Genomic DNA, 16,267 nt, shown 5'->3' on the forward strand with positions numbered 1-16,267 from the left:
GGGACCTAATGAAACTTAAAAGCTTTTGCACAGCAAAGGAAACCATAAACAAGACCAAAAGACAACCCTCAGAATGGGAGAAAATATTTGCAAATGAAACAATTGACAAAGGATTAACCTCCAAAATATACAAGCAGCTCATGCAGCTCAATTTCAAAAAAACAAACAACCCTTTCCAAAAATGGGCAGAAGAGCTAAATAGACCTTTCTCCAAAGAAGATATACAGATTGCCAACAAACGCATGAAAGTATGCTCAACATCATTAATCATTAGAGAAATGCAAATCAAAACTACAATGATGGGGCTTCCCTGGTGGCGCAGTGATTGAGAGTCTGTCTGCCGATGCAGGGGACATGGGTTCGTGCCCCAGTCTGGGAAGATCCCACATGCCGCAGAGCGGCTGGGCCCGTGAGCCATGGCCACTGAGCCTGCGCATCCGGAGCCCGTGTTCCGCAGTGGGAGAGGCCACAACAGTGAATGAATTAATAAAGAAATAAATAATAATAATAAATAAATAATAATATAATTAATTAATTAATATTTATTTTTAATTCACATGAATGAAACTGAATCATAGAATTCCAAGAAGTTTCTCAATAGAATAATCAGACTCATTTTCCTTCAGGACATTTTGTATAACTCTCTGGTGGCTTCATATTTATTTTTAAAGCTAGAAGTTTCTTTGTACTCTTCATTGTCATAAATAATAAAGATCTTCATGAATAGAGAAAAATATCTACTTAAATATGCACTGAAATCATGCCATTGCTTAGCTTTGTCAAAATAAAGTTTAACATTCACAATCATTACAATCAAAAACATTTTTCTAAGATCAAATTTTTTTCAGTTTTTAATTTAAACTTTACTAATTCACATGTTTATGATGTTTTAGGAGTAGTATATGTAAATTTTATTTTAAATTTTAAAAGCAAGTTTCATGTATAACTGAGGTAAAAATAAAAAAATTAAATTTGGAAAACAAAACCATTCATTAGGCTCATAAAAACTTTAAGCTAATAATTACAAATGAATATTTCCCCTTCTGCCTCATGTAAGAGCCAAATGCTTCTATTTTCCTTGGAATCAACTGACTTCTTTGTGAAAAACTGTTTTGTTTTCTAATTCAGTCATATTTGAAACTTGACAGAGTGATAATATTAAAAAATTGTGATAATAGATATTTCTCCAAAGAAGATATAGAGATTGCCAGCAGCCATGTGAAAGTATGCTCAACATCATTAATCAATAGAGAAATGCAAATCAAAACTACAATGAGATATCATCTCACACCAGTCAGAATGGCCATCATCAAAAAATCTACAAAGAATAAATTCTGGAGAGGGTGTGGAGAAAAGGGAACCCTCTTGCATTGTTGGTGGGAATGTAAATTGATACAGCCACTATGGAGAACAGCATGGAGGTTCCTTAAAAAACTAAAACTAGAACTACCATACAACTCAGCAATCTCACTACTGAGCATATACCCTGAGAAAACCATAATTCAAAAAGAGTCATGTACCTCAATGTTCATTGCAGCTCTATTTACAATAGCCAGGACATGGAAGCAACCTAAGTGTCCATTGACAGATGAATGGATAAAGAAGATGCGGCACATATATACAATGGACTATTACTCAGTCATAAAAAAAAAACAAAATTGAGTTATTTGTAGTGAGGTGGATGGACCTAGAGTCTGTCATACAGAGTGAAGTCAGAAAGAGAAAAACAAATACTGTATGCTAACACGTATATATGGAATCTAAAAAAAAAAAAAAAAAAATGGGCTTCCCTGGTGGTGCAGTGGTTGAGAGCCCACCTGCCGATGCAGGGGACGCGGGTCCATGCCCCGGTCTGGGAAGATCCCACATGCCACAGAGCGGCTGGGCCAGTGACTCATTCCCGCTGAGCCTGCGCATCTGGAGCCTGTGCTCCACAATGGGAGAGGCCATAACAGTGAGAGGCCTGCGTACTGCAAAAAAAAAAAAAAAAAGGTGTTGAAGAACCTAGGGGCAGGACAGGAATAAAGACACAGATGTAGAGAATGGACTTGAAGATACAGGGAGGGAGAAGGGTAAGCTCGGATGAAGTGAGAGAGTGGCATTTACTTATATATACTACCAAATGTAAAATAGAGAACTAGTGGGAAACAGCCGCATAGCACTGGGAGATCAGCTTGGTGCTTTGTGACCACCTAGATGGATGGGATAGGGAGGGTAGGAGGGAGACGCAAGAGGGAGGGGATATGGGGATATATGTATAAGTATAGCTGATTCACTTTGTTATAAAGCAGAAACTAATACACCACTGTAAAGTAATTACACTCCAATAAAGGTGTTAAAAAATATGATAAAAATAAAAAATTAAATTTGGAAAACAAAACCATTCATGAGGTCCATAAAACTTTAAGCTAGCAATTACAAATGAGTATTTTCCCTTCTGTAGTACGTAAGAGCCAAATGTTTCTACTTTCCTTGTTATCAACTGACTTCTTTTTGAAATAATATTTTGTTTTCTAATTCAGTCAATTTTGACACTTGACAGAGTGTTATTTGCTGAGAAGATTTGCAGTATATTTGAGCCTACATCAGAAAGAGGAAGAAAATGTTTAAGAGTTCTAAAACTAAGACTCAAGTTAAAAGATGAAATAAAATTCATTCACCCAAAAAATGTTTATACAAGGCAAAAGCTTGCTTTCTTTCTCTTCCCTTCTTTCTTTTCTTTTTCTTTCTTTCTCTTTCTTTCCATCCTCCCTTTCTTCCTCCCATCTATGTTTTTCTTTTTCTTTCTTTCTTTCTTGATTTCTTGTTTTCTTTCTTTTTCTTTCTTTCTGATGTTACACTCAATGAGAAGCCAAGTCTTGAGAATGTGAACAGTATATATTAGTAATTCAGAAATCAAGGTGGACAACTTATATTTCAGTGTCTAAATTCAATGATTGCCCTGGTCATGATTTGCTCCACCTTAGCTTGAATTTTTAATAATATTGAGAAACAGAAGATAGAACCTGAAATAAATACTCATTTCTAGCTATTGAATCCTTTTAGTTTTTCTAATTTCTTTTTTTAACATAATGTAAATTTATATAGACATATAATTACTGGTGTCATACTACATATTCACAGTGAATACAATGAGAAGTCATGTCTTTTTAAGAGGTTATATTTGTTCATCAAAATGAATGCTCTTTAGCAATCTTTCTGGATATCTATTTTTGCACAAGTTATTCCTAAAAAGAATAAACAACACAACTGAACACAAAAGGCATGCAGAATGCATCAGGGATACAGGATGTGACAAATATTTGTAGGTTATTCTGTGTTTCCTTTGCCCCTGGAAAGATAAATTTTTCTTGATGTTCCATAGCTGTGGATGGGATAAGGTAACTAATGTCAAGAGAAAAAGTACATGGAACAGAGGCAAAAGATGGAAGAGTGTAACTTCTTGATGGATAAGATAAGTGTATCAGCTTTTCTCCTATGTTCCAATAAATAATGAAAATGTTTTCTTTATTCATATGAGTGACTTTGTGTAATTCATACCATAATAAGATACAGATTCCAAGTAATTTTTGACTAAAGTGGTAATCTTTCCTACTAATTTTTAGAATAATATTTATCAAAGAGTTGTATTAATTTCTACCAATATATTGAATAAATCAAATCAGACCCCCAATCTGATTGTACTCTCTGAATAGTTTACAGCAAGAATAATACATTGTAGAAATAATATGTTACCCTCTCTCTCTTTCTCTCTCTGCTTCTCTTCCTCTCCCTCCCCCCTTCTCTTCCTCCCTGTCAGATTTCTGGACCAGTTGAGAATTTTACTGGCTGCATAGAAGTTATAGAAATCAATAACTGGGGATCTTTCATCCCATCCAAGGCAGTGAAAAAAATTCACATTGACAGTTGCAGGTAAGACACTACTAATGATTTTTCAATTACTTGTTCAAATAACCACTCCAAAAGTAACATATCCATTTGAAATAATCTAATCAGGGCTAGAATATGTTTTCTTCATTTTGCTTTCTCTTCCATTTTTACATTTTATGTTACTTTCTTTACAGACTATAGCATTTTAAAGCTACATCTCAATTAGTTGCACCATTTATTTATAATGAGTTTCTGCTTTGTGCTGTATAAGATTCAGCATATGTACCAACAAATGATCAGTTAAATATGATCAGAAAATGTCATCTCTCAGAGCATTTCAAATATAAGCACACTGACATTCAGGTATGTGATGTATTGTTTAGGGTAGTGTTTAATTCTAAAATACTTTCAAAAAGTTGTCATTGTGCTTAGATTTTCATTATTGGTGACATTCCTTTCAGACAATCTGCTTCTGGATACAGAAATCTTTACCTGTGGGGCAGAGGGTGGTGGAGCAGGACAGCATAAAAGTCTGTTTGTCAACAGAAGAAACACACTGATATATTCTACTAAAATTTTTTGAAATATTGAAATTCTACTATTCACTATGGTCTAAGGTGAATAAACAGTCACACAGTGACTGTCCTTAAGGAGTTTATAGTGTAGTAGAGGAGATATTGATGAAATACTTAAATTAACATATAAAAATGAAGAGTGCTTTAAGAAAAATAAAAACAGAAGGATATAAGAACATTACATATTTGAATATAGCCAAATGTTTCCTTCATGGGTAGGGGGAAATTGTGTGTATTCAAAAATTAAGGAAATACTTCAGAAAGTAAAAGGATAATTCATTCCTCACTGTTTCCTCTTTAGCTAATACATTTAAATATTTATGTGACACCTATGATGCCGTGGTATACAGGGTGCTTTTTTGTTTGCTTGATTTGTTTTTAATCAAATGAAAACCTAATATCTTACAAATTCACACTGAATAGGTTCTAGAAATTTTAATATAAATCCAACACCAGTAAGTCCTTATATTTTACCTTTTATTCCTAATTTATGTTGAAAGTCTATCTCCATTTTTAATTGGTTTGCAGTTAGCAGTATTTCCTAATATTTAACTCTGAAATTCTTTGCTCTCTACCTCTGTGTGAAATACTATGATCTGTTAACTTATAGTTAAATGAATTAAGGGCAGTCACTAGGCAGCAAATTCATTGAAAATGATAGAATCTTTCTATAATTTATATAATAATCTGTTAATTTAGCAATTTGATAAGCAAACTACTTTTTTAATTTTGTGAAAGTAGGGCACATTTAACTTTTGTTTTAAGAATGAATATAAAAGCCGCATAGCATAGGGAGATCAGCTCGGTGCTTTGTGACCACCTAGAGGGGTGGGATAGGGAGGATGTGAGGGAGGGAGATGCAAGAGGGAAGAGATATGGGGACATACATATATGTATAACTGATTCACTTTGTCATAAAGCAGAAACTGACACACCATTGTAAAGCAATTATACTCTAATAAAGATGTTAAAAAGAAATGAGTATAAAACAAAACCAAAAATTGGGTGATCTCAGCTATCTGCACGACAGTTCTTAACCTTGTCTTTTCTTGTTCTCTTCCCTAGAGGACCTATTCTGTATACATTCAATGCCATTCGGTCGTTTGACCTCCATTTTGCAATATTGGTTCTTTAACAAATATGAAGTGAAATTATCCCTCCCTACGATATCCAACACAGCTGTGAACATATAAAAGGCACTTTACTTGTGTTCAGAGTTAAAGCAAGTCGAGACTATTAAATTTCTCTGGACATTTACACTGTCCCTCTCATCAACTACTACCACCACTTTATTTTATTTAAGACCACTTCTCTTAAGAGAGCTATTATATTGGATTGGATTGTAATAGAGTTTTCAAAGCCTAATTCTCTAAATTATTGGCTGTATGACACTGAGTAAAGTTTAAATTTTTCTAATTCCTCAGTCTTCTCTGAGGAAAATCAGAAAAATCAGAAAAGTAACCTTTCCCTCATAATTATACAGAAGATAAAATTGGACTTTCTTCTATGTTTAAAGTTCAGTGAGACTGGTCTTCTTTGCCAAAGTTTCCACCATTTCCAGAAAGTTGTCCTCTAGTCCTATCTCCAGAAGCCCCTTCATCATCTCCCCAAGCCCTTCTTCACTAGTCTGGCTGCTTCTCAACATCTATGACCTCATCAGAGAAGCCTTCCTAGACCTCCCAAAACGATGTGAGCTTCCATGCATATCTCCTAGTCACTCTTTATTTCCATAATCTGTTTTTTATTCTTTATAAGAGATGCCACTATTTTAATGTAGTTTTTATTTGCTCATAAGTTTCCTTGATGGCTCCCTTACTATGACCTGAGCTCCTTGCAGGCATGGACTCTACAGGCCTCTTCTACTCCTGTTTCCCCAGAGCCAGGGATAGTAGATGCTCAAAGATGTGCTGTATAAAATATTTTGTGATCCTACTATGATTATTTCTTCAAAAACATTTTATTATGAAATTGCTTTTAGATTCACTGTACCAAGTGATTCTCAAACATTTTGGTCTTTGTGCTCTTAAAAATTATTTTGATGGCAAAGAGCTTTTTTACATGGAATTATTTATCAGTATTTACCATACTAGAAATGAAAACAGAAGAGTTTAAAATATATTTATTATTTAACTCATAAAATGAAAAGATAAATTTGTTACATAAATAACCTCAATATATTTTTATGAAAAATAAATACACTTACCAAATCAACAAATAAAAATAATGAAAAGATTGGTGGTTTCACATTTTTTGCAAATATTTTTAATGTCTAGCTTAATGAAGATACTGGATTTTGATATATGTTTCTGAATTCAGTCTGTCCAGTAACTGTTCTGTTGAAGTAGTTGAAGAAATTCAATCTTCACATAGATATGTACTTGGAAATAATAGTGGTACTTAAGTAACCTTTTCAAGCAATGGGGAATACTCATGTTTGATATTACACCAAAACTTGGTAAGTCATAGACTGTTAAACATTAGTTGCAATGTGAAATGTAAAATCCAATCAGTGAACTTTTCATATTCTGTAAATGAAAATCCATTGTTTTATCTTGCATTTTGAATGAATCTTCTACCAATGCACAATTTTGTACTATGTCCAGAAAAATATTGGTTCCTTGAGTTATTCAGGTAACCTAAATGTCAACACATATCAATATAAAATATTGAAAAATCTTATCTGTGAATATTCCCTCCTATCTCACCAGAGTATCTTTAAGTATTGTAAAGCTGTCAAGTGCAAAAGGGTGCATTTTAGATTTTTCCAAAATTCTAATATTTGCCTTAACACTCAATTTTTATCATTGGCAACGAATACTGTTAGTTGTTTTCCTTGAAGTGACAGTCTCATTTTGTTTTTGAGAAAATGTCTACCTAATACCTAAGACAGCATAACCATAGTTTGAATACTAGTTATTTCAAGTAAAATCATCTGCCATGAAAAGAAGCAGCTAGTTGCTCTCACACATCTAATAATCACAAATTGCTTCTTCTGGAGGCAACCTTCACACTTCAGCATGCAGAGAAGTATACTTTATGCATAATCCCCTTTGCTTCACACACATTAGTAAAAAGGCATATACGTATAAATTATAATTTTAAAAAATAATAATTTTGCCACTGTCTCAAGTACACTCATGTGAAATTTGGATTTTTAAACTGTTAGTAGAGAACACTATACCCGTTAGTGTAACTTGGTACTACTATTTTTAGTCATCAACAGTTTTCTACACCATTGTCCTTGGATCACCACTGCAAATGTAAACACAGTGAAAAAGTCAAATAACATCTCAGTATCGTTATTAAAAATATGTTAACCTCGCAGGCAATATGAAAAATTATTGTGACCTCCCAGACTCCATAGGGTCTCCCATGAGAACTGCTGCTTTCTTTTAAAATGCTTGATGGCACACTGTTTATCTGATTATTACAACAAGACTTCTCTACAGATGGCTGTTTCTACAGTAGAGGACTCCGAGTGATTCAGAATTTTCTTACAGAGACTGTAGTCTTAGCATCTGATATTAATTTTAGCACTGAGATGCTGCTATTGAGAAGCCAAAACCAAAATTAATACTAGTTCCTGTTTTATACACATAAAGTGAATATCCCCACAATTTGTGGATCTCTTGCTTGATACATTTTTTAATTGACCAAAAGACTTAAAATTTTAGAGTAGTATGTTCTAGTTCCTCATCTCTTTCTTAGCAATCAACTTTATACTGGTGATATAAGAAAATCCAGCAATAACTGGAAATTTCAGCATAGCACTGACAAGAAAATCAATTCACCTATTATGGTATTTGGGGTTTTGTTTATTTTGTTGTTATTTGTTTTCTGTTTGCTTGAATTTTTCTACCAAGGTTTTTTCCAGTGATAGAATTGACAATTATATTTATTTATATAACAAATCCTTTCACTTTTAGATTGTTATATTATTTCCTGTCTGTTTTTTTTAACATGGAAGAAATTGCTTTGTCTTTTTTAAAATTTATTATTATTATTTTTTTTATTTTATTTTTGGCTGCGTTGGGTTCTGCAAGAAGGCTTTTCTCTAGTTGCAAGCAGGCTTTTCTCTAGTTGCGGGAGAGCGGGGGTTACTCTTGGTTGTGGTGCACAGGCTTTTCATTGCCACGGCTTCTCTTGTGGAGCGTGGGCTCTGGAGCTCAGGCTCAGTAGTTGTGGTGCACGGGCTTAGTTGCTCTGGGGCATGTGGGATCTTCCCGAACCAGGACCCGAACCCATGTCCCCTGCATTGGCAGACAGATTCTTAACCACTGCACCACCAGGGAAGCCCCTATTTCCTGTCTATTTTAATAGGCACCTATATTTACTTCACCTGTGTTCTTTATAACTACATAGTGTATACCTCAGGCAGGAACATTTTACCATGTACTGGCTTATGTCTTATCTGAGTTTGATCTTCCATTCAGGATCAGGGATCAGGTACCAATGTAGTATGATGTCAAGAACAGCTAAATCAGTTATTCCTCCTCCAGCTTTCTCCCCTAGAGAGGCACCCTGATGTGATCCAGCGACACTCTGATGAGCCTTATTAGAAATAGTAAAACATTCGAAAGCAGGGAAATGGATGTTTAAAAGGATGGTAAACATGAAATACAAGCCAGCTGAAAATAATGAAATTCACCTATATGTTTCAATATGGATAGATCTTATAACATATTGAGTGAAAAAAAAAAGATAACTATGGCAGCATACCATTTTTGTGCACTTTTAAAGCTGCATTATATCCAAACAACCATCTTACCCTTTATTATGCATTCTCAAATGTCTCCATATATTATTAAGTAGTCTGGATTAACTTCTATTTGTACTGTCTTTTAAATAATTACTATTTCTGAAGGAGTATGTTATGATAATGGTAAGAAGTATTTAAGACAAAGGCAATGATTCAGAAACAAAAGGCCAAAAGCACAAGAGATCATTTTCTACTTTTTAACTGTTTGTTTACAGATCATCTCAACAGGCCACTAGTATCATTAAAATGAATATTATTGGCTTTTCAAAAAGGAGTAAGTTATATAATACATAGCATGCTCTTATAAATTTGTGGTACCAATCTAAATGCCCTACTATTAAATAAATATTTCATTTAAATGTTTTATTAGTAAAAGATTAAGGCATAGAGTTTTAACATCCTAAGTAATATGTAAAATTTCATTTAGTTTTTAGAAAAACCCTCCACCATCATTTTTAAGTAGACAGTATGAACCTTCAAAATAAAATCTAAAAGAAAAATTTGATTACTCAGAAATAGGAATCCAAAGGTTGATCATTTATTACCTTCAAAAATATAATAAAATAAGATTTAAAATGAAATAATATGTTACCATTTTCTCCAGTTTTTTAACCAGTCTGATACTTGTCTCACCACAATGTGCTGATATGAGATCGATGCACTCTTGATTTCCTAGAGATGTGATTATCATTTACAAGTAAAGACCAGATGATTGAGAAGAGTTGAAATTGTGGTTTAGTATTCACTGTACATTTGGGACTGAAGAGATGAGAGCTTGCCACATGAAGTTGAACCTATCACAAGTGTAGGAACTCTGTTTTGAATGTGTCTACCCTGACTTGCCTACCTTTCATGACAGCCAGCTGAGTGTAATGGTTTCGGGTAGATGAACCATGCCATGAGTTGCTGATTCCCTTCATGAGGACAATAGTATAGGAGAATTTTGATATCTACCACGAAGTTTAATAACAGATGAATACAGTTAATAATACTGAACTGAACACTGAAAATTTGCAGTAAATTTCAGGTGCCCTCACCATAAAAAATGTAGTAACTATGTGAGGAGATGGATATGTTAGTTAGCTTGACTATAATAAACATTTTACTACATATATATTTATCAAATCATCATATGTACACTTTAAGTATATATTTTCATTAAAATAAAAATAATAGGGCTTCCCTGGTGGCGCAGTGGTTGAGAGTCCGCCTGCCAAAGCAGGGGACACGGGTTTGTGCTCCGTTCTGGGAGGATCCCACATGCCACAGGGTGGCTGGGCCCATGAGCCATGGCCGCTGAGCCTGCACGTCCAGAGCCTGTGCTCCGCAACGGGAGAGGCCACAACAGTGAGTGGAATGCGTACTGCAAAAAACAAAACAAACAAATAAACAAAAAATAATAAAAAAAAATAATAAGTTTCAAAGGAAACACCTAAAATCTACAGTATTATTAACAATCATCATCATTTTGTACATTAAATCTCTAGACTTATTCATCCTATATAACTGCAGCTTTGTACCCTTTAGCCAACATCTCCCCACTTCCAACACTTACCTACCCCTAGTAACCACTGTTCCATGCTCTACTTCTGTGTATTTGACTTCTTTAGATTTCACATATAAGTGAGGTCATGTAATATTTTTCTTTCTGAGAATAGCTTATGTTTTAACCATTTTTTATTGAAGTACAGTCAATTTACAGTGTTGTGTTAGTTTCAGGTGTACAGCAAAGTGATTCAGTTACATGTACATATTGTAATATATATATATATAACCTTTTTCAAATTCTTTTCCATTATAGGTTACTAAAAGATATTGAATATAGCTCCCCATGCTATACAATAGGTCCTTGTTATTTATCTATTTTATATATAGTAGTGTGTATATGTTAATCCCAAATTCCTAATTTAAAAAATTCAAAAGCATATTGCTGTAACTTATATCAAAGTGTGTTCTGCCTGTATTTTCCTCTAGGAGTTTTAAAGTACCCAGTCTTACACTTAGATTTTTTTTTTTAATCTTTTTTTCTGGAATATATTTGATTTACAATGTTGTGTTAGTTTCAGGTGTACAGCAAAGTGAATCAGATTTACATAGACATATATCCACTCTTTTTTTAGATTCTTTCCCATATAGGCCATACAAAGTATTGAACAGAGTTCCTGTGCTATATGGCAGATTCTTATTAGTTATCTGTTTTATATATAGTATTGTGTATATGTCAATCCCAATCTCCCAATTTATCCCTTCCCCTGGTAGGCATAAACTTTTTTTCTACATCTGTTTTGTAAATAAGTTCATTCATACCCTTTTTTAGATTCCACATATAAGCAATATCATATGATATTTGTTCTTCTGTGTCTGACTTACTTCACTCAGATCTACTTTGAGTTTATTTTGTTTAAAGTTATTTTTGTTTATTTTGTTTTGTTTATGGTGTTAGAGAATTTTCTAATTTCATTTTTTTACATGTAGCTGTCCAGTTTTCCCAGCACCACTTATTGAAGAGACTTTTTCTCCATCATATAGTCTTACCTCTTTGTTATAGAAATTGACCATAAGTGCATGGCTTTATTTCTGGGCTTCCTATCCTATTCCATTGATCTGTATTTCCATTTTTGTGCCAGTACCATACTGTTTTGATTCCTGTAGCTTTGTAGTATAGTCTGAAGTCAGGGAGCCTGACTCCTCTAGCTCCATTCTTCTTTCTCAGGATTGTTTTTGTTATTTGGGGTCTTTTGTGTTTCCATACAAATTTTACATTTTTGTTGTTGTTGTTGTTGTTGTTCTAGTTTGTGAAAAATGCCATTGGTACTATGATAGGGACTGCATTGAATCTGTATACTGTCTTGGGTAATATGGTCTTTTTGACAATATTGATTCTTCCAATCCAAGAATACAGTATATCTTTCCATCTGTGTCATCTTCAATTTCTTTCATCAGCATCTTGTAGCTTTTGGAGTACAGCTCTTTTGCCTCCTTAGGTATGTTTGTTCCGAGGTATTTTATTCTTTTTGATGCTAGCTCATTTCACTTACCATACTGTCCTCCACTTTCATGCATGTTGCCATAAATGGCAGGATCTCCTTCCTTTTAAAGACTGAAAAATATTCCAATCAATTATATATACCTATGAAAATTTCTTTATTCATTCATCCATTGACAGACATCAGGTTGTTTCCATATATTGGTTATTACTTCAATGAGCATTGGGGTGCAAATATCTCTTTGAGGTACTCATTTCATTTCCTTTGGGTATATGCCCAGGAAAGGGATTGCCAGATCATATAGTAATTCTATTTTTAGTATTTTGAAGAATCTCCATATTATTTTCCATAACGGCTGTGTCAATTACAATTCCACCAACAGTATACAGGTCTCCTATTTCTTCAAATCCTCCTCCAAACTTGTCATCTTTTATTTTTGTGGTAATAAGCTCCCTAACAGGTGTGAGGTGGTATCTCATTGTGGATTTGATTTGCGTTCCTTATGAGTAGTGATGTTGAGCAAGGTTCCACATGCTTGTTGACCATTTGTGTATCTTCTTTGGAAAAATATCTACTTGGGTCCTTTGCCCATTTTTTAATCAGATTATTTGCCTTTTTTGTTATTGAGTTGTATGAGTTTCTTATATATTTAAGATATTAACCCTTTATCAGTTATATGATTTACACATATTTTCTCCCAATATATGTTGTCTTTTCCTTTTGTTAATTGTTTCCCTTGCTGTGCAGAAGCATTTTTTTTAAATGTAGTTCCTTTTGTTTATTGTTGTTTTTTTGCTTGAGTTTTTGGTATCATATCCAAAATATCATTTCCAAGGGCCAATGTTAAGGAGTTTTTCCTTATGTAAAACCCTTCTAGGAGTTTTACAGTTTCAAGTCTTACAGTTAATTCTTTAATCCATTTTAAGTTGGTTTTTGTTTATGGTGTAAGATAATGGTTCAATTTCATTCTTTTGCATGTAGACATCCAGGTTCCCAACACCATTTATTGAAATTTATATTAAATATGTAGATTTATATGGACTATATATTAAAACTTTTTAAAGGTGATATCAACTATATCAAGTATTTTAATCATTTAAGATTTAAAATCATTTAAGGTTACAGTGGAAGCTTTGCTTCATAAAGTTATACTACAGAAAATGCTTTAGCTGTATTTTAATCAAATTCTACAGTTCTACAAGGAAAGTACAGAGATGATCTACTACATACTGGAAAATATTTGTATTTTCTCAGATATCTAGACTCGCTCTCATATATCAAAGATTTTTTGTTTGTTCTTGTTTTTAATTTTGTAAATATATGGGAATTTGGGAATAAAAAGATACATATATATGCTTAGAAATAAGTGTTCTTTAATTTCTGGATTCTCCAAATCCAAACTAGATAATCCCAGTGGTCTTAATAATAAATAAAATTTAGAAAATGCATAGTTCTTATATCTATAACTGAAATTTTTATTATTTCTTATACGTTGTGATATATCTGATATATTCAGTTTCCTTCACAATATGTTTAAATGATTTATCCTCTAGAATTCTGTAATGGATTTGATCACATATTTCAGGATTCTTTTGATTCGAGAATGGCAAGGTAGCTTTAATCTGTATGAGTAGAGGTTTTTTAAGAGTACATATGGGAAAAAAGAATAGACACATGAGTTATCCAATGACTAGACATGCAATTGTGTCTAAAGATGCATTAGAATAGAGCTAGTAAGTGCATAATTAAAGTCTTTTAACAATCTAGGCTTTATTACCATCTAAGGTACTTAATTGCATATTTGTGTAAATATTTATATTTCTTGCAATTCCTCAAATATCAGGAATGGAGTGACCATTGTGAAATCATAATTTCCTTTAATGTATCTAAAAATGGCTTGATCCCCATGCATGTGTAAATTCTGTTCTCCCCATGATCACTAGGGTACTCACGTTTAAAAGCATAGCTTTTGTCACACTCTCTTTACTTACATTCCTCAAGTGAAGTGACACCCTGATATCACTTGCACTCTGATTCTAAATCTCAGAGCAATCAAGTGGGAAGGTGAGAACAGTGACTCTAGAACCATGCCTTAGATGGTTTTGCACCATATTATCTGTGTGACTTAGTGCTTCCTTCATTTTTATGTGGTGATGGTGTCAAGAATGCTGGCCACACAGTGTTGCTGTAAGAGATGCATGATTAAATATACATTTAAAAAAACTTCTTAGAATAGTGTCAAATACCTAGAAGGCACTTATCATTATTAGCTATTGTAATTGTTGTTTCTCCTTTGTTCCTCCTCATATTAAAACTCAACGTTATCCTTTTTCCTATATTTTTCCAAAGAAAAGCTAACACGAAATTAGGGTGGTGGAGGTTAGGAAAAATGGGTCGAGTATTTCAGAGAACAGCATAACAAGGCAAAAATATGAAACATTGAATATTATCCATCTTTGGTTTTAGAAATCCCTTGACCATTCCCACCTCAGGTATTTCTTAAGATCTGCTCTGGGCCTCAGTCCCAACCTTATTCTAAGTTGTGTGCCCTCCCTAGAATATGTCCTCATCTTATTATTCTAGGAATCCTTAAACCCTCACACTCTAGAAACTCAATTTAAAATTTTCCTATCATAGTAAGAAGAGCAATTAACTTTCATTATGTCATTTTTTTTTTTTTTTTACTTCTGCACTATGTCTCAGGCCTATATTTTCAGAATTAAATGTTCTGTCATATTTCACAAGTAAAAGCAATTCTTTCCCTAAAAGTAAGTAAAAATATATTTTTTTCTTATTACACAGATTTGATCATAAAACATGGTTAATATGCTGCAACTCCAGAGGATTGCCTCTGCTGAGTTACAAAGGTGGAGACTAGAGAACTTTTTAATTGATAGTTAACTAGATGGTTTTATGAAAAGTGGGTTTGACTCAAGTTGGTGTATTTCTGTGGCAAAAGAGGTAATGTCAGATATACCAAATTTCAAAGTTCAGCTCTACTGCTTCCTATAAAAATAACCTTGGCAAAATTACTTAACCTCTGTATTTCAGTTTCCTTACCTGTAAATAAGGACAATAATAATGGTTGACATGAGAACTGAATGACATTGTATAGAAGCAATGCATTTAGCTCATTGCCTGGACATGCGAAGGGCTTCCATTTTGGTAACTCTTATGATTAGCCATCTTCACATATGTTTATTTGACCACATTTCCAATCAACTAGGAGAATAGTCATCTAAGAAGAATAATGATTTCCATGAGAAGTTCAAACGTGCTAACTTTATTTTTTTAACTATTTTTCCCAGTACAAAATAATATACTAAAATAAATGAGAAGAAATAGATGCAAAGACACTTAAGAGCAGAATACAAACAAGAAATTTTTAGGTTTTTGTTAAACTATAAATTGGGTTCATTTCTATTCGAATTTAACTTTTTCACTTTACATAAGGTTTTTTAACAGAATATATTTTCATTTCTTTGCATTGTAGAAACTTCCCAATGTTCTATTCCTGTTTCATTCAAATCTCTGTGCGTTGTATGCTTTCCTTGACAATTGAAAGATATCAATATTTATATTTTAAAGTCTATTTTAATACTTGGGAAATGAAACGTTCAAGAAAAAGAAGCTATTTCTAGTTTTGCAATGAAATGGATATAGATAGATTTTACTTATACAAATATAATTATATCTGGTAAAAATTGATAAGAATCTTTTTTCAAATGGTATTATTTGAGGGCCTGATAATATATAACATGTTTTATTATTATGAATAATAGTACCCATGGTAGTGTTCATGATTAATAATGGCTCTTCAAAAACTATCTCCTATGTTCAAAACAATGATGAGCCTGTGAATGTCATATACCTCAGGGCCCTCGAGCTTCTATACACTGCACTACACTTTGGACATATTTTCAATTTCTACTTTTGTTATTAATTGATGGCAGTCTTCCAAGTGCTTACCATTACTTTCAGAATTACTCATTACTTTCAGTTAAATTCTCTACCGACTTTGCAACAAAACAGTTCGTTCACCCCCTCCATAATAGAGAACTGCCCCACAGAAATAG

General features: G+C 33.3%; 1 protein-coding gene across 1 annotated transcript in view; it reads left to right on the forward strand.

The window, feature by feature from the left end:
* EYS (eyes shut homolog) overlaps positions 1 to 16,267 on the forward strand; it is a 1,660,061-nt gene that overhangs the window by 1,065,660 nt on the left and 578,134 nt on the right. The window contains 1 exon segment of the mRNA XM_065888819.1: positions 3,800 to 3,912. Coding sequence (XP_065744891.1) covers positions 3,800 to 3,912 — 113 coding nt within the window.

This window comes from Phocoena phocoena, chromosome 12 (genome assembly GCF_963924675.1).
Source record: "Phocoena phocoena chromosome 12, mPhoPho1.1, whole genome shotgun sequence".
Lineage (NCBI taxonomy): Eukaryota > Metazoa > Chordata > Mammalia > Artiodactyla > Phocoenidae > Phocoena > Phocoena phocoena.